The sequence below is a fragment of the Podarcis liolepis genome (genome assembly GCF_965112155.1).
Source record: "Podarcis liolepis genome assembly, chromosome: 8".
NCBI lineage: Eukaryota > Metazoa > Chordata > Lepidosauria > Squamata > Lacertidae > Podarcis > Podarcis liolepis.
Genome location: NC_139560.1, coordinates 63,668,329 through 63,687,325, shown reverse-complemented (window position 1 = coordinate 63,687,325; position 18,997 = coordinate 63,668,329). Strand labels below are relative to the sequence as shown.

The following is an 18,997-nucleotide window of genomic DNA, read 5'->3' as shown; positions in this document are numbered from 1 at the left end:
TAGGCTTTAAAGCCACAAAATGTCTCTGTCACATTATGGTGATACGGTTTTTAATATGTTGGTTCCCCCTTTATACTTGCTCATAGATTACAACAGCAGTGACCTAAAAACAGCTTGCAGAAAGCATGAACTTTATGTTAGCTTCCAAGACTTGGGATGGCAGGTATGTAATGTTTCTATGTCCATAAACATGCTCTGAAAACAATGCTCAGAACACTAGATTTTTTCCCACCAGGCTGAGTTCTGTGTTAGCATATCTTGGAAGAAAGTGGGTTAAAGGTCTACTTCCATTGAGTTACCTTTTTTCAGATGTTTATTTTGTATTCAACTTTAAGTAGATAATCACATTTTAGTATGTAGAGCACAGTTCCATAGGCTCACCATCAGTGTTTTTAAGCTTCACACAACTGTCACTAAAGATGGCTTCCACCATTTTAAATTACCTTTTTTAAAAAAATGTTTCTATTTATGTGGCTTATGTTGCTGGTTCCTTTAACTTTAGCAGCCAAAATCACTATAGCTGTCATGGAGAATGAGATCTCTTTCTTCTATCCTCTTTGCTCTATTGCACCCATGTGTCTTCTAATGTACATAATTATGGTCTAATGTTTAACATGATGTGTGTTGGCTAGTCCAGTCATAAGGCTTTTTTGAACACAGCTTATAAGTGCTGCATGGTTCTTGCTAAAAATGTGGGTTTTTTTTACATGCTAGTATCAACCAGTGGTTGACTGTCACTGGTTTCACATGTTAAATGGTTCCAACTCTTTAAAACACTTGGAAGCATCAGTAGATTTGCACACAATTTTGTGCAAGCCCAGATTGCCCATACCCTGAAACACCTTTAAAAAGGGGGTTGAAGCGTAATGTGTTGCATCATGAGCTAAACCAAGTGTATAACCCACCACAACCATGGTTTAGTGTGTATTAACCAGCTACTGTAACTGTAGACTTTTATTATAAAAAATAATGTCAGGTAAACATTTTACGAGTATGTTCTGGTTTATGTCTGCTTTTGGCTCTCTACACATGGGGAAGGTGCTGGCAGATAATGAACATATGTGTAGGAGGGGTAGAGAGAATTAAACAGGGCATTGAAACATGCTCCATAGATATTTATAATACTCTGTACCTACAGCCAATACTTGAATACTGAAGCCAGGACATAAGAAGCTTGTGTATAAGGAAGTGGTAAGACGGTAGTTTGACACAGGGAGGGTTCTGATAAGCAATGAACTGGACCAACCTGTATGCATTTGCAATAGTTATGCTTCATAGATGTAATATTATTCTTATAAAGGACTGGATAATTGCACCCAAGGGCTATCCGGCAAACTACTGCGATGGAGAATGTTCTTTCCCACTCAATGCTCATATGAACGCCACCAATCATGCCATTGTGCAGACTTTGGTAAGTAGAGGCCTTGGCTTAGCTCACAGATGCTGTAAAACAGTTCGCCCTGCCTGGTTTCCTCCCTGCCTCCCACTAACATGGTGGTTTTGAGGAGTAGAGAAGCTCCAATTTGTCTCTTTCATATCGGTGGCACATTGTAAGACTGGGTTGTGGGGGTGAGCAATTCATCCAGCATTTTTTGGTTGGGCCTTGGGTGAGTGAGGATGACCAAGGAATTGCACTTGCAGGATGGGAGAGGAAAGCAACTCCAGGATTAGAAATTAGCCCCATTAACCTTTTCTATCCAACCTTTCCTTTAATGAGCTGAGAGCAGCTGCTTTAGTCTAATACACTTGGCTGAGTTGGAATTTGATCTGGGATTCTCATGCTGGTGAGAGGAGGCAGAGTTTTTAAAGAGACCTTTGACATACAATGTAATTTCACTTTTCAAAATACTGCCTTCATGCAGCTTATGGGCACAGTACACCTTTGATGCTTATAAATGCCACTTCCAACTCCCAATAAATATTTATCTCTAACAGGTAGGAGGCAACTAGGATCATGTTGCATGTGGGGGGATTTAATATTTCCTTGCCCTACCACAATGCCAAGAAAAACTGCTTAACCTTCCCTAGGTTGCAGGGAAGTTGCCATTGGCATCAGTGGAAATCTACCATGAAACAAAGGGATAAGGAGGATTACTGCACTTTTCACTCTATAGGACGCACCTGACTATAGGACGCAACGTGTTTTAGAGGGGGAGAACAAGGAAAAAAAATTCTCCCCCTCTCTGCTCAGCGCCCCTTCAGCGAAGCGGCAGGAGAAACAGAGCCCCTTCCATTTTTCCTCCCGCTTGGCTGAAGGGGCGCTGTGCAGCTCTCCCTCTCTCCTGAAGCCAGGAGAGTCTTGCTCTCCCGGCTTCAGCAAAAGGAACCTGAAGCCTCTGGAGCGCAGTGGGAACTCGCGCAGAGCTCCGAAGGCTTCAGGCAGCTATCCCTGAAGCCTGGAGAGCGAGAGGGGTTGGTGCGCACCGACCCCTCTCGCTCTCCAGGCTTCAGCAAAAGCAACGCGAAGCCAAGGAGCGTGGAGGGAGCGCTCCTTCTGCGCTTCGGAGGCTTTGTGTTGCTATTGCTGAAGCCAAGGAGCCTGCATTCGCTCCATAGGACGCACACACATTTCCCCTTAATTTTTGGAGGGGAAAAACTGCGTCCTTTATAGTGAAAAATACGGTAATTGAACAATACATTGAGAAGTCTAATCTTTAGGGCACAGAGTTGGCCATGGAGATAAAAAAGAGCTAGACACTGCCCCAAGCTGCTTGGAGTCAGGCTCAGAAATGTGATAGATTAACAAGTTGGCCTGAAGTTACAAATATGTTTGTCAATTTACTTAAAACAGGTTCACCTAATGAATCCAGAGAACGTTCCTAAGCCATGTTGTGCCCCTACGAAGCTGAACGCAATATCAGTTCTCTACTTCGACGACAATTCCAACGTCATTTTGAAAAAATACAGGAACATGGTGGTAAGAGCTTGTGGATGTCACTGACAAAAAGTTCTCTTCAGAAAGATCTGGTGCGCCATTCTAAATAACTTCCATCCAGTGCCTCAAAGGGAAAAACCTGAAGCTTCTAAGACTGTATTTGTGCCTTAAGGAGGATTTTTTTGGTTGCTGTTTGTTTTTAAGCAGAAGCAGGGGACTCCAATGCTACTTGTCCTTTTAAAGTATTTGCACAATGGTAGCCTTTGGTTCTTCTAATTTCTAAGTACACCAAAGAGGATTATAAAGTATGGACCATGGCTGAAGCAGCAAAGGTACAGACAAAAACCTGCGCGCTGTTTCAATCTTCAATTCCGTTTCTCTAAGCAGGCACCTGCCAAATCTTGGTGGCGATGTCCACAAGGAAAAAACCAGAGGCTGTAGCTAAGAAATGAAATGCACCATTCAAGGCAAAAATCTCCATTCTTAAATGTAGCCAAACCAAGCTCTCCTTGCTTAACTTTAAAGGCCTGCAAACTGTAGGTGAGAAAGTTGATCGGCAAGGTAAGTGTCTTGTATGAACTGCTGCACTTAGGTTTCTGCAACACACACTGTGTTAAAAGCAAGTTTTGTCCCTTGCCCTTCAACAGGGACATAACTGGCAATGTGCCCCTATAGCTATTGCAAAAGGAAGTGTTCTAGAGGTTAAATTGTCCCATCAGGCTAACAGGAAGAAGCTTGTACATTTGTTCTAAAGGCAATTTCTATGCTTACATTCCACAGCTCTCCCTCTTGCTAGTTTTTATCCCTCCCCTCCTTTTGAAAGCCTGACTAAAGAGGAAAAAGAGGTGTGTGGGAAGGGGGGGGGGTAGAGGTTGTAGGGCAGACCATGCAGGAGAACTGGCAGGTGGCAAGTTACTCAGTCTCACTGACCCAATTAAAAAGCACTCTTCAGATTGTGATCTGGTTGGTCAGGAATAAACTTGCACCTCTCACTTCTGAAAAACATGAATTTAAAATGTATATACAATACTTATTTCTAATGTAAGAGAAAGGCTTCCCCAAGGCAAGGAAAAGTGCACTTCCCTTTGACTACTTTGCTCTTGTAAATAAATGAAAATGATAATTTATTGCAACTGTCAGATAGAGTAATTTTGATGTACTATTAGCAAGACCAAGATTTTTTTTTGTAAAAAAAAAAGATTTATTCAGAAACTGTGTGTGTAAACAATTGTACCACTTGATTTTTACAGGAGTCATGACTTGCAGTTCAGCCTGCTCATGAGATTGTGCTTCATTAGGTTTTTAAAAGTCACCATGTTGAATAAAGGCTCCCTTTAAGGCAGAAACATGTGTGTTGATCTGATACATCTGCCATATCTCAATTAGCCCTTTCCATTCTTCCTATCTGTTATGTACCCCCCGACTCTACATCCCCCCACCCCCAAATTTGTGCTGGACACATTTCCTGGCCTTCAATAGGAAGGGCAAAAGTACAGTACAAAAATTAGAAATGTAGATATGGCTAATGAAAGTTGCATTGCTCCATCTGCAACAAACAAATGGCAACAGCATCTTTCTACAGAGAAAACATCTAGTCTATGTACATACCTGAAAACTCCCCCAATAAAATGGCAATAAATGTTTATATATAAACCAGATTTTTTTCCCCAGCATCTAGTTTGCTGCTGTAGTTTAAGTGTCTATCAGTACCTGCACTAGAAATTCTTTGGCTTTACGTCTGTCATATTGAATGTCAAACTGGAAAGGAGGGGGAATGGCTGGAGAGAAGCTACTCAGAATGAAAGACCACCTGGAAAAACTTATAGGTAGGTTTTGTTCCTTTGTTTATATTACCTGGAAAGAGGCTGTTTAACCATGATTAATAAACTACAGCCCCTGAAGTAACAAAAATAACCCATCTCTAGGTTTTAAAAGAATTTTAAAAATTTATTATTTTTTTTTAAAAAAGGGATGGCCGGTCATGATCTGGGTCTGCACAAAAGGAGCCAAATCTCTTTGCAAATGGCTGAACCGAACTATTGTGTCTTTGAGCTGTCAAAAACTACCTGACAAATGGCATGGTTCAATAATAAATGCAGGCACACATAGTACCATTGCTTTTTGTTGTACATCCCTCATGATGAGAGAACACAAAATGACAGCAGTGGTCAGGGGCATCTTTCCAAAGTGTGTGTGTTTGTTTTCTTTGCCGTTTCTATTGATGAGACATTTAAAAAGCACTGATTTGCCAGAAATAAGGTTTACAATGTGCAGTTTTGCATGTAGTAAGTTTGTAACTTGTGTAAACTGCCATCATCTACCAGGCCCCCTTAGTTTTAACCTTTCCTTACTGGTTTTAGATACAAAAAGGCAACTGACTACCAGGACAAAATGGAAGTTCATTAACACAACTAATAATGAAAACTGTTTCCAATTTGAACTATGATTGCTTGTTGTAAGCTTCCCTTAAGCTCAGCACAGTAGGGCTTCAGAGGAAACAAACACACACAGGGATACCACATTTTAGTACATTCAGTTTCCCAAATGACCACTATTGGAAATCTGGTACCAGCACACCTTGATTCAACTCCCTTGTTTACTGGACAGACACAGCTTGAGGAGGAGTACCCAAACAGACGTGTTTTCTACAGTTCATCCTTTGCTTGCCCCAGGACAAAGTTGTGCAGTGTTTCAAGATCTCTGGCTCCAGTGTGCTCAGTGACTTTTTCCCCACCACGGAAAAGCATCAGTGTTGGGTAGCCACGAACCTTCATAAGGAGAGAAAAGAATGTAGGTGAGAAAGCAACTGCAATCCTGTATGTCCCGACTTAAAAGTAAAAGGCTCTTGCATATGGCCAGTTTATAGTGGGCATGGCACTGCTTAGAATCTTTTTTTGTGTGTGGTGTCTACACATCATCCTTGCCAACCTGTACTTCCTCTTTAGAAAAGCTGAGAATTTAAAACAATCTGTTATATATATTACGTCACTGCTGGATGGAAGGGAGTTTCAACAGGTGGCCCCATGTTCATAACATGAGCAAATTAACACAAGACCTGTAATAAGACAGAGTGGGTAGTTGGGGTTGCTTAATCTCCTGAGTGGAAGGTACGCTTATGCCAATTGTTCTGTAAATTACGATAATCTCTCTCTTCAAACATTCTCCACCTTTAGCTTAAAGCGCCTCAAGAACTGCTCGTATTGCTGAGGAGTATTAAATTGGGCTTTATTCTCTTCCTTCTGTTTTCAAGCTTCGTCAGAGGCCACACTATATACCGTATTTTTCGCTCTATTGGACGCAGTTTTTCCTCTCCAAAAATTGAGGGGAAATGTGTGTGCGTCCTATAGAGCGAATGCAGGCTTGTGCCATAGCCACGCGCAACCCCTCCGGCAAGGAGAGGCTGCATGGGGCTATGGCTTCTTTAGCCCCACGCAGCCTCTCCCGGCAAGGAGAGGCTGCACGGGGCTAAAGGGGAAGCCAAAACAGCGAGCGGGATCCATCCCGCTCGCTGCCTTGCCTTCTTCCATAGCTGCACGCAACCCCTCTGGCAGGGAGAGGTTGTGTGCAGCCTGTACGCTGCTCTTTGGGGCTGGGGGGGGGGGATATTTTTTTCCTTGATTTCCCCCCCCCTAAAAACTGGGTGCGCCCTATGGTCCGGTGCGCCCTATGGTGCGAAAAATACGGTATATACATTTAAACCACTACAAACCTTTAACAGCTTCCGCCAAAGAATTCTGGGAAGATGCTGAGAGTTGTTAGGAGACCCCTATTCCCCTGTGTGGCGTAACACTCCATCCCTATTCACAGAGAACTCTGGGAATTGTAGCTCTGTGAGGGGAATAGGGATCTCCTAACAGCTCTCAGCCCCTTAAATAAAGTGCAGCTCCCAGAATTCTTTGGGGGAAGCCGTTAAGGTTATCATACTGGTTTACCCTGGCACCAATGCCTGGGGGCCCAGGCACCCACAAAAAAATTATGGGTACTTGGCACCCAGCCTCACGGGGCCCGTGGAAGTTGCGTCTTAAGGCCCCGGGGGAGGGGCCTCCCAGGCCCAGACGCTGCTGGGCATCCATAATCTGGGTCCCAATTCAGTGCCAGTGCTGGTTTAAATGTGTAGTGTGCATGTGGCCCAAGAGTCTCCTCCCTCCTCCAGCAGGAGGAAGCTCCTGGTGCATGGAGCTGTCAGAGATTTGTGAAAAGAAAAAAGCAGCAAGAGGCGGCAGGTATCTCCATACAGCAGGAAGGCTCCCCCTTCCTTGTTGCTTACTGCTTCCCTTCCCACAAACCTCTCATCAGGACTGATTTGATTCCCTCCTCCTCATCTCTCAGCAACACAACTGGATTGCAAGGTGCTTTAAGTTGAAGTTAAACAACAGCTGGAGATAGCCAGGAGAGAGGAAATACCTTTAACATACAGAGAATGCATGCAACTCCCCCAGCCCTGCCAGAAAAGTAGTCCCCATCAGTATGTACCGTATTTTTCACCCTATAGGACACACTTTTCCCCCTCCAAAAATGAAGGGGAAATGTGTGTGCGTCCTATGGGGTGAATGCAGGCTTTCCCGGGCTTCCTGCAGCTCCGCGCCACCCTCCCGATCCCGGCGCGAAGCTCTGGAGGGTGGCACGGAGCTGCCTGCGCTCCAGCGCTTCTTGCAGCTCCGCGCCACCCTCCAGATCTCGGCGTGAAGCCGCGCGGGGCTCCGGAGGGTAGCGCAGAGCTGCCTGCATTCCGAAGCCTGGTGCGCGCTGAAGAGCGCCCCCGGGCTTTGCGCACCTCTCCGCAAGCCTGGGGAGACCGGCGCAGCTCCCTAGGCTTGCAGATTGTGGGCTGGGGTCGGGGGAAGCTCGGGCTTCCCCCGCGCCTGCCCCATGCCTGGGGAGGGGAATTTTTTTTTTCCTTTATCCCCCCCCCCAAAAAAAAAATTAGGTGCCTCCTATGGGGCGGAAAATACGGTAGTTTAATTAGGAAAAGGTTTCTGGTCAAGCACGGTCAGAATGAAATGTATTCAAGGAGCTTGGTCATGATGAAGGCTACACTGAGAACTCTGTATGTGCAGTGGAGCTTTGGAGATGACCTCCTCCATTTTCAAAGCGTCCCCACAGCCACACCCTAAATTCAGTACAGTAGTACCTCCGGTTATGTAACCCTCTGGTTACGTAAACTTCGGGATGCGAAAGTGGCAAACCCGGGTTTTGCTTCATGCGCAGCAGCAGTCCTCAGGTTGCGAAAACCTTGGGATCCGACCGCACCTCCGGAACAGACCCTGTCTGCAACCGGAGGTACCACTGTAGTTTCAGAACCACATCTGACCACACATAGTCAGTGCGGTTAAGCAGGTACAAAAAGCACATTATGTAGAAACTCCTCAGCTTTAGCTCACGTCTACACAAGCCATAGTGAAAAGATTCTGTACACATTCTTCCCTGTAGCAGACACTAATCACCGTATTTTTCGCTCTATAAGACGCACCAGACCACAAGACGCACCTAGTTTTTGGAGGAGGAAAACAAGGGGGGGGGGGATTCTGAATCTCAGAAGCCAGAACAGCAAGAGGGATCGCTGTGCAGTGAAAGCAGCAATCCCTCTTGCTGTTCTGGCTTCTGGGATAGCTGCGCAGCCTGCATTCGCTCCATAAGACGCACACACATTTCCCCTTACTTTTTAGGAGGGGAAAAGTGAGTCTTATAGAGCAAAAAATGCGGTACTTTGGAAAGTTAACTGTAAACCAAGCAGCCACACACTTGCAATTTCAACAATTAAGCAGAAACACAGTATAAAGTCATCTAGCTTCCATACTTACGGAAAATCTATTGCAGACATTGCGTTCCATGGTGCAGTCGACTTCTGCTATCTTGACATCTACTGGTCCTGGAAAGTTCTTTTTTGAGAGATTCTCCCAAGTGGGAGCCAGGTTTTTACAATGACCGCACCTGGGGGGAGGGATTAGCATGAAAGCATATATCATTTTTTAAATAAATAAAAAATCCCCATGTAGCTTTCAATATATAACAGAGGTTTGTTTCTTTTAAGTAACATTTTTAAAGTACGAAACAATACTTTTCAAGCCAGAATCTCAAATAAAAAGCACAAATTAAGAAAAACCATGAGACATTGGATCATTTTCACTAGCCATACAACACCAAAAAACATTCAGTTGTATCTACTTCAACCATTCTTAGGCAGCACTAGTTCATCCAAAAATTACAAATAACACTTTGTCCCACATTTGATGAGGCAAGGCTCGGCAAAAGGTCAGGAAGAGTCCCTGCCCTCCTCATTCCTTAGGAGGGTGCAGGTCTCCTTGAAGAGAAGCACGAGACTCTACTGCTTTCCAAGTGCTTTGTGAAAGGGACGGAGACAGCAATAAACTTAATTTTAGCTACCAATTTAAGGGGGGGAAACCCCACTGATAATTCATCTTTTTCTGTAAATGTGCCCTCCTCTAACAACCTAGGTTTCCTTAAAGTTGGGGAAATGATGTCTCATAATCATCAAATTAGGAAATAACGTACCATTTGAGCAAAAAATTCTGAAGTCACAGCCCTAAACCCACCTATTGCTAAGTAGGTTCTAGCTGAAATCAGTGAAGCAAAATGTCCTCACGCCACAGCCCTCCAGCTTACCTAAAACTCAGAAAGCAATAAAGCAAGGTTTCCACCTCTGACGTGTTGTTTACACAACAGTGAGGCTAAAATTTAAAATATGCTACTACCCATCACTTCTCCCGCTAGCTCAAAAAAGGTGGTGCTATTTTTTAGAGGAAGAGTAGGAGTGGCTTTGCTATTCTAGAAGTAGGTCTATTTCAAAATCATAACTCTAGCACAGCTAGTGCCCCAACCCTTTAAGTTACCTCGCCAGAAAAACCTAATATTCATTCCTCTGTTGCTGGTCCGTTCTTGTTGTAACAGATTCATAAATTTAAAAACTGCCTCCATAAACCAAAGAGGGTCCAAATATTGTGAGGTTATATATGAGGACGTTGCTGGTTTGCTAATTTCCTCCCTGAATCCCATAACTTACCTGGCAAGCAACAGAATTATCTTAAGATGCAGCAGAGTAACCAGGCAAGTACTGGGATGGTTAATGTTTTCTGCCAATCCAAATGCCCATCTAATGTTCCAGTCGCATTTGCATAGGGGCAGATGCAGGATTGTGTTTTGCAACAGACCTGCTTCCCGCGGAACACCCAGTGTTATGCAACAACATGGCATGCAACCCAGTCACAAGCGAAGCACTTTGATGCGCCACTGATGCTCCACTGCAAAGAGTCTAAACATTTACTAAATTGTGGCCACAGCATGTCCACAGTAAGCTGCACTGGAATTAACCTGCAAACCAACTTGGTGCATGAATATACTATCCCTCTTATTATAAAGTAGATGTTAGCAAACTGGCAGCCATCAAGCCTATGCACATAAATCAATTTTTGATCTATCACTGCTGTGACATTAAGTTCTGCACTACTTTCCCAGTCAGTAGCTGATTCAAGGCGCTGCTTATAAAAATATTAAAAACCTGCTCCCTGCCTTAGGAAACAAAAGGAATCATTTTTAAGGTCTCTTACTATATGCAGGGTGTGTATTAAGAGGGCTACTGACCATATGTACTGAAAACTATTAAGATGAGATGGGCTTTTTACTTGTCGTTCAGTTTAATGTTAATATTTACTTAAAACAAAGTAAAGGGCAAAAGGAGACCTCAGAGAACTAGCGGTTGCTTAGCCAAACATAAAACAGCTGACATGCAAGAGAAAAAGGTCAATTTGTATACAATGAACTATAATTGCAGGTTTTGGTGTCTTCGGGTGTCTTCCCGTGTAAGAGTTGGGGTGTCTAGGCGACGTTTCGACGAGGTCTCACTCGTCATCTTCAGGCTGGTGCTTTCGGCTTCTTGTTACTGGAACTATAATTGTGTACACAATTTAGCTGGCCAGGAATAGGCTACTGGCTATTTGTGTAGTAAACATTAGCCTGAGCTGAAGCTTTTCATGGAAACAACTTGTTGCCAAATGAGAGTGGATTTGGTCAGGTGGCATTTAGAATATCTTTAACGCAGCCCTCACTTTTGGATATTTAGCATCCTTGTGGCATGGCTCTTTTTAGAATGAAGTCAGGAGAGAATGGAAGCTATATTTGGAATGCAGCTCTGCTCTAAGATTTGCAGAAGAGCTCAGTGAATTCTACAGGTATCTCCTCTCTTTCACGTGTATCCTTCTCACCTGTAAATAATTAAGACCAGACCAGTTTCCCCTAATGCCATTCATCTAAGTGCCACCTGCTAAGTGGCAGGCTTGGTGGGTGAATTGCATAGGGACAACCTACGTGTCATATTGCTAACAACTTTCCCAAACTCCAGGTTTCCCTACTATCAGCAATAGCATAAGATAAGAAGACGGGAAGACTCCAGGAGCCAGCAAAGACACCACAGAACAGTATGGTGGAGCTAGCACTGCATGAGATCAAGAACCGAACCACTTCCATAGTTAAATAAATTTTCACATCCATGCTTGGCCATCAAGTCACTAGGTGGTCTTCAGCCAGTCTCTGGGCCGATCCACACACCATATTTATCACGCAATGACTACAGCAAGCACACATCTGTCAGTAAGTCACCACCGATCTAACATAACTTTTGCCTGGCAATTTTGTTTGCTGTGATGTGAGTGGAGAAGTGGGGTATAACTCTATCAACTGAGCTTTAGTCCATCAGACAGAACGGGTTGGTTCTTGACTGTGTCATTCTTAGACTGGGTGAAATCAGTTGAGGAGCCAACTCAATGTTTTTCAATATAAACAAGTCATACTTTCATAAACTGACTTACACGTATGTGAACCAGACCCCAACCTCATTGTACCGATTGTGTACCTATGGCAAATAAATCAGATCTGATACCCCTCCCCTCAAATAAAACATGCTTAAACCTGGGGTTCTATGTAGCATGAACAGCAGAATTCTTTTAGGCAAGATTGTATGTTATAAAGCAAGACGTACAAAATGTCATACATGCAAAATCTTGAGACTGTTATGGCCTGAAATCAAATACATCCAACGCAAAGGCCTGGGAACAAGTACATTAAGAGGACAATCTCAGCAGGATTTGGGCACGTGTAAAATGTATTTTTAAAGATTTGAGAATCAAAGTAGAAAAGTAGAAGGGGAAGAGGGGCAAGGAAAGTAGAACTTTCCTCTCCACCACAGCATAGCACAGTAGTCTCTATGGGAGTATATTGTATTTAATTATGGGTTATCAGAATTTTTAGGGGGTTAACCAGGCTGGGATAGCAGAGATAGCAGACTTGTTGGATTCTGAATGTCTGATGTAGATTTTTTCAATTTCGTTGTTCTATATGGGACAATGACAATAAAGATTATCGTATTGTAGAGAGGAAAGGGAGGAAAACAACTTCTTGTCTTGCAATCACTACAGTGCTGAGACAGCCATTTCTCTGACCACTGCAACACTGAGCTAGCAGGAGAGGACTATCTCTGCCCTATCCAGTGGAAACAGTGCTTTCCCTGCATTTCAGGGAGCCATCTCTGAAGAGCAGAGAGAGTGTATTCCTGTGCAACTGCAAGAGGGGAGGATCTTCGCAGCACAGCAGTGCAATAAAGAAGATATCCTCTTGCGCACCACCATTGTTAGGCGCAAAGTCCTTTCTCTTTCCTGACCGGTAAGACCTCCCAGCAGTTGCAGAATGAAAGAAAGAGAAGAAGCCCTTCTGCAACAGGTAAAGGTGCTGCCATTGGCTAATCTGACAGGGGTAGGCGGACCTCTTCATGCAGTTTGCTAGGCCTGATTTAGCATGTAGACTCTAAACAGCCAGCAAATTAACGGTCTGCCAGGGGTACCTCCAGCTCATCTCTAACAAGACAAGGAGGCAAAGAATCGCTCCCAGATGGAAACTAGTTTTCACTTCTGGATAAATGCTACCAACAGGTAAATAAGGTCACAATTATCCGACTCTAAAGGTGGAAATAAGTAAGCGAGGAGAACAGCAGCAGCAACAGCACAGAAACAAAAATTTCAAATACCTGCAATCCCAAATGTTTTCTCTGTTGAAAACATTTATCTGTTCACTTCATTTGTTGATCTAGTAATCAATAAAATCCTCATGCAGAAAACTTACCACGGAGCGTAGAACTTAATGAAGGTGATCCCCTGAGACACTTCTTTATCAAAGTCTTTTTCAGAGAGGGAAAGGACTTTGCCCTGTCAAAGGAAAGGGAGGTGAAAGTCAAGCGGCTTCAAACATACTTGGAAGTGATACAAGTCTCTCTCCACTGCTATGATGTTGTATTAAGAAAAAGGGGTGCATAGAGGAAGCCATGCCACACATCATATGACAAATGCCACAGTGTGGAGATTTCCCAGCCTCCACCCAATACATGAGGCTTTTCAATACACCCTGAGTTGGCTTTCCCCTCCACAAAGCACCCTTGCTGGGCCAGGCCAATTGTTTTCCCTGCAGTTCATCTACCATCAGGTGAGAGCCATTAGAAGGGGGAAAAGGGTGGCACTCAGAGACACATATGCAGCTACAGTCACTGAGGAGCTAATTAAAAGCAATCTGCACAAGCACTCCTTGAAAATCCCTCATATGAGTACTGCAGCCTAAATGGACATCACTATCATTTTAATTTTCTGGATTCAAATTTCTTGTTCTGCACCTCCTGTTTTATTGTAGTCCCATCGTCCCCCTCCATTTGCTCCCTGCCTTCTTGCTGTGCCAACCCAAAACAGGGCAGAATCTGATCATGACTACCTCTGTCCTGGCAACAAACTGTGATGTCACAAGGATGGTGACTTAAGTGAGAAAGAGGCTACAGGAAATGTAACATATACCATCCAATAGGAAGGGAACACCTTTCTATTCAGCTACATATATTATCTATCCATATATTATCTTTAAACACAAAAGGATGAGAGGCCAGGAACCATTTTATTCAGAAACGAACCTGATATACACAGTATAGCGACATATGTACGTATGTTTGTGCACGTTTACATGAATGCACAGCTCCCTGGCAGCAGTCAACGCACACTTTTTAAAAAGCAACAACAGCTTTATTGCAAATTCTGATCAAGTGTTATAACCAGAACCCTAGTGGAGGCATGACAGCAAAATCGCAAGAATAATTTTTAGAGTTCGGGGAAAACATTTAAGAGGTATTATTTAGGACATGGGTAGGCAACCTAAGGCCTGGGGGCCGGATGTGGCCCGATTGCCTTCTCAATCCAGCCTGCAGACGGTCCGGGAATCATTGTGTTTTTACATGAGTTGAATGTGCCCTTTTATTTAAATGGCATCTCTGGGTTATTTGTGGGGCATATGAATTCGTTCATTTATTATTATTAGTTTCAAAATATAGTCCAGCCCCCCACAAGGTCTGAGGGACAGTGGACTGACGCCCTGCTGAAAAAGTTTGCTGACCCCTGATTTAGGACTTACCTCTTCTTCTGGAGTTGCTTCTCCAGGTGGTGACGGTGCTTCTGTAGGTTTAGCATCTCCTGAGGCTTCTTTGGCGTCTTTTAGCTGGGATTCTACATATTCTTTCAAAGAGTCCAAATCTCTCTTTCCTTTATATTGGTCAACCTACAAAACAACAATGACAACATGTGAATCATTTAGTTTAGCAAACCTTTCTTGAATCCCCATTTGAAGATGTTCACGTTTAAGCACTCATTGCTACATATCTATATCATCCTACCAATTCATTAGCTTGGTTTATTGAATTCCACAGCTGAAGTTTTTTGCTTTTTGCCAAGAAAGAGATCCTTGCAAATCTTAATGCATCTTGAGTAACAGAGTGAGAGTTTCAGTAAGTTAAGAGTTCCTTTTAAAAAGAATATAAAACTTTGCATCTTCCCTATTTTTTCCAAAGGTTTCCACCTACCCGTCCACAAAAAACAAAACAAAACAAAACAAAACCACCCTGTGAGGAAAAAGCAGCTTCAAAATTTCTGGAAATTTCACACCTGTCTAGAACCCTGAGTTAGCAGGATTCTAAAAGGTGTGAGGAGCTTTTAGAGTATAGGAGGCCCTAAACAAGAGGGAACTTGAAAGGAGCTGTGCAACTACCGGGGGAGCGCTAAAGGCACGATCCATGCAATAATAATAATAATAATAATAATAATAATAATAATAATATTTATACCCCGCCCATCTGGTTGGGTTTCTCCAGTCACTCTGGGCGGCTCCCAACAAAATATTAAAAACACGATAAAACATCAAACATTAAAAACTTCCCTAAACAGGGCTGTCTTCAGATGTCTCCTAAAAGTCAGATAGTTGTTTATTTCCTTGACATCTGCAGGAGGGCGTTCCACAGGGCAGGCGCCACTACCAAGAAGGCCCTTTGCCTTCAGCTCCTTTTAAAACTTGTATCACCCCTTCAAGCGAGCAATAACTGAACAGGAAGGGCCAGGAATTAAGGCAAGTGCTCTGAAACCAAAGCACACATTCCGGGAGCAAGGTAATTATTATTTCCCCTGATACTCATGCATGCCCTCCGTCACCCCACCCCACCCGACCCCGGTGAGGAAGAAGATCCACAAGGACTCAATGCCCCACTGACTGGAGCAGATTCTCCTTTTCAGCCTTGTCCAAAGGCAACATACATGATGGTTTACACCTCTGTGAAAACGGGAGCTCAGTAGTGGAAGCTGGAGGTATTTTATATGTGTGTGTCTGCATTATATTTGTGTGTGTGTATAAAACGACATGTTTGTTCTACTCGGCATTTCACAGCTCCTATGACCTGTGGCTACATAAAGATTCAGTTTCACAAACTACACCACCGGGCTTTCACAGTCCATTCCAGGGCAGGCCTGAAAGTGACGTAACCGATCCCATCAGGTAAACCTAGGAAACTGAATAAAGGGGGCAAGCTTCGTAATAACCTCACCTTCTCTCCTCCTCTGAACCAAAGTAGGGTTGGGTAACCGCGCACTTGGTTTTCCGAGCAGACTTCATTATGTTGTGTGCAATCCACCTGAAACACCACACAAGTATCAAGTAAAAAGGCCATTGTGAATTTCACAAAGTAAACGTATAAGCTGTCAGCAGGTGTGCTGAAATATTTAACTCTCGCTGCTGTGCAAAAAAAAAAAAAGACAACTGCTGAAGGGTGTCACCATGATTACTTATATAAAGCAGCTAAGCATACCGGGCATGGCACATGGGGTTGCATCTAAAAAACCATGGAACGAAAGAAGAAAGGACCTGGGACGAAGAGATGAAAGCATGCTATAAACTAAAACAAAGTAAAAGGCGTGATAATAAAACCTGAAAAATATAATCAAAGGAAATAAATTTGGGGGAGGGGAATGCAAGAAAACATAGGAGGTCATATATGTAACGGGGAAGGAGTTCCATGCCTTAGAAGCTGTAAGAGAGACAAAGTGCATAGCTAGAATGGACAGCTTAATAGGTTCAATGAATTGAAGGACCCAGGAGGAAAACAGAGAGAAAGCAGGAGTAGAAATGTGAAGAGACGCAAAATGGGGGCCAATAGACGACGCCAGTGAAGATAAAAACACAGAAGAGAAATATACAGAGGTGTAACATGACTGAAACACAACCAAACAAAAAGTTAAATGAGCAGAAGATCTGGGAATGGAGAGAAGAGTTTTAAGTGGGGAGATTGGTGAGGGAAGCATTACAATAACCCTTGCAACGTAAAAGGGAGAGCATAAGGGCTTAGGTAGAACCAATTGATCAGAAGGGGTGTGTGTGTGTGTGTGTGTGTGTGTGTGTGTGTGGTGCTTTTTTAAAAAAAGTATTATAAAAGAGAGAAGCGACAGACCTCAGCTAGAGCAGTAATGTGAGCCAAGCAAGAGAAAGAAGGATCAAAGACAATGCCCAGCCTCTTAACTTGCTGAGAAGACTGAAGAGTGAAGTTGCTGACTGAAAGAGAAAGAGAAGGGGAAAGGTGATTTAAGGGGAAACATGACAAATTCCATCCTTTGCATACAGTGTTTGCGATAATGATCCAACATCCCAGCAGAAGACAGTTGGAAGCATTAGACAGACTGGTGTTAGGAGGCAGTATTGGCTCTGAAAAGCAGGTGCTGGAAGCACAAAACAGGGGAGGGTCCTTGCCTTCATGGCCAGCTTTAGGTTTCCTCAAGGCACCTGGCTGGTCTCCCTTGGAAACAGGGCTGCTGGGCTAATGAACACTCAGGCTGCCCCAGCAAGGCTCTTGAGATGTTTTTTTTTGTAAGGGGGAAGAGAGAGAAAGGAACACAGCGAGAAAGAAAGGAAGAGAAAGGCAGAGTTGGACGGCACCGTGTAAGAATTTCAAGAGCAAGAGTCAATGCCAAGGAAAGGATCTAAGGACTGAGCTCAGCAGACACCAGTTCAGAGAGGAAACTGAGAAAGAAGAGTGCCATTAAAGGAAGCTTTAAAAGGACAGGTCACGATGGGAGGGAAGCCAAGAAAGGAGAGTTATCAACAAACCCCCAAATAACGCCGAGGACTAAGGAGCAGAGAGGGATCAACTGTATCAAAACATGAGGCAAGATCAATGAGAGCAAGGGGATTTTATATAGGGCCGTCTCAATAGAATGCAGATGTTGAATACCAGCCTGGAAAAGGAACTGTTGTAAAAAGAAAACCTGGGTGCTGTTGTTCAAGTACTTTGGATAACAAAAGAAAGATAGAAATGGAAAGGAGGTGAGGGGTTTTATTTTTAAAATAAAAAAGGGGAACCACGGGGCAGGGTTTACCTAACAAGTCCTATCAGTGGAAGCAACAGGGCACTTGTGCAACTGGGCTCCCCCCTCCTGTCCTGCCCTCAAATAGGCTCTGGGGACATTGGAAGAAGACATAGCAAGTTTAAAGCACAACAGGGAATGGTGAGAAGAAAGGTAAAGGCTGAAAACAGAACAAGATTTATACGATACTCTGGTTTCTCTTCAGATCGTATAAATAGAATTAGAGAGGAAAGAACAGATGGAGTATTTGCTGTGGAAAAAAGGAAGGAAATAAGGAAGAGGGGGAACTGGGTCAAAAGGACTGAAGGAAGAAGAAAAGCAACAGCAGGAAATGAAAGCAGAGAAGAGGGGTAAAAAATAGTGATGATAATAATAATGATGATGAAGAATACAGCCAGAAGAAGTAATGAAGAATGAAGAGCACAAATCAATAAGCTGTTGGACAAAATTATTACAGGAAACTGATGAAGGGACAGCAGAGGAGAAGGATAATGATGAGCATGAAGTAGCAAACCCGATACTAATCAAGTCAAATTTGGCTCAGGGGCATCCAGGAGCTCTGACCCAGAAGCAAAAGGAGCATGAGAAGCAAGAGAAGAAAGGCTAAGGGGCATGGGGTAAACCAGGCATAGGCAAACTCCAGCCCTCCAGAAGTTTGGGGCTACAATTCCCATCATCCCTGTCTAACAGGACCAGTGGTCAGGGATGATGAGAATTGTAGTCCCAAACATCTGGAGGGCTGGAGTTTGCCTATGCCTGGGGTAAACGTTGCAGCAAGAGCAGCTCCTGTTCACTGCTCCATTCAGTCAGCCAGGCCCTCTTCCACTCTGTTCCCTCGTCTCACTCAGTTTTCTCCCATCAGTCAGCATTTGTTGCCTACTAAGCAACAAATGTAAGCTGTTAGTCCCCTTTTAGGGTTTCCCTAAACCTGCAGCTATTGCAGGGTGATTTATGTATTTATTGAAACCCCTTGTTTGCCTGCCTTTCCTCATCAAAAGCTGTGCATGGGTGGCGTTGCTTTGGCGGTATAAGCAATGGCATTCATAGCCATTCGTAGGGAATGATTAGACAAGGTCTAAGATGCAAACAGCAGAATGGATGGGAGATGCGAGAAGTGAGAGTGGCAGAAGGAGGGAATCTTGAAGGCAGAGAAAATGCCGAGCAAATTTATCAGAATGAGGGTTAATTTGTAAAGCGAAACCAACAGGAATAAGAATTGGAAGGGAAGAAAGGAGGAAAGTAAGCCAGTACTGTACTCAAAAGTCAGATGTGGATGAACAGGATGGTGATAAATCACAGCAGCCCACAAATTAAAAGGAGCAGTGAAAAGAACACACACAATTAAACTATGGAACTCACTGCCACAGGAGGCAGTGGTGGCCACCAACCTTAGATGGCTTTAAAA

The 18,997-nt window shown here is 43.6% G+C and overlaps 2 protein-coding genes across 2 annotated transcripts in view; one reads left to right on the top strand and one right to left on the bottom strand.

Annotated features, from left to right (window-relative positions):
- The window catches only part of BMP6 (bone morphogenetic protein 6), an 87,183-nt gene extending 82,350 nt beyond the window's left edge, over positions 1-4,833 (top strand). Inside the window, exons 5-7 of the mRNA XM_083519441.1 lie at positions 87-163; positions 1,301-1,411; positions 2,792-4,833. Of these exons, the coding sequence (XP_083375567.1) occupies positions 87-163; positions 1,301-1,411; positions 2,792-2,941 (338 nt within the window). The 3' untranslated portion in view covers positions 2,942-4,833. The remainder of the gene's footprint in view (positions 1-86; positions 164-1,300; positions 1,412-2,791) is intronic.
- TXNDC5 (thioredoxin domain containing 5) overlaps positions 4,053-18,997 on the bottom strand; it is a 27,032-nt gene continuing 12,087 nt past the window's right edge. The window contains exons 6-10 of the mRNA XM_083519500.1: positions 15,783-15,869; positions 14,327-14,470; positions 13,004-13,086; positions 8,677-8,806; positions 4,053-5,643 (exon numbers count right to left, since the gene is read on the bottom strand). Coding sequence (XP_083375626.1) covers positions 5,521-5,643; positions 8,677-8,806; positions 13,004-13,086; positions 14,327-14,470; positions 15,783-15,869 — 567 coding nt within the window. The 3' untranslated portion in view covers positions 4,053-5,520. The remainder of the gene's footprint in view (positions 5,644-8,676; positions 8,807-13,003; positions 13,087-14,326; positions 14,471-15,782; positions 15,870-18,997) is intronic.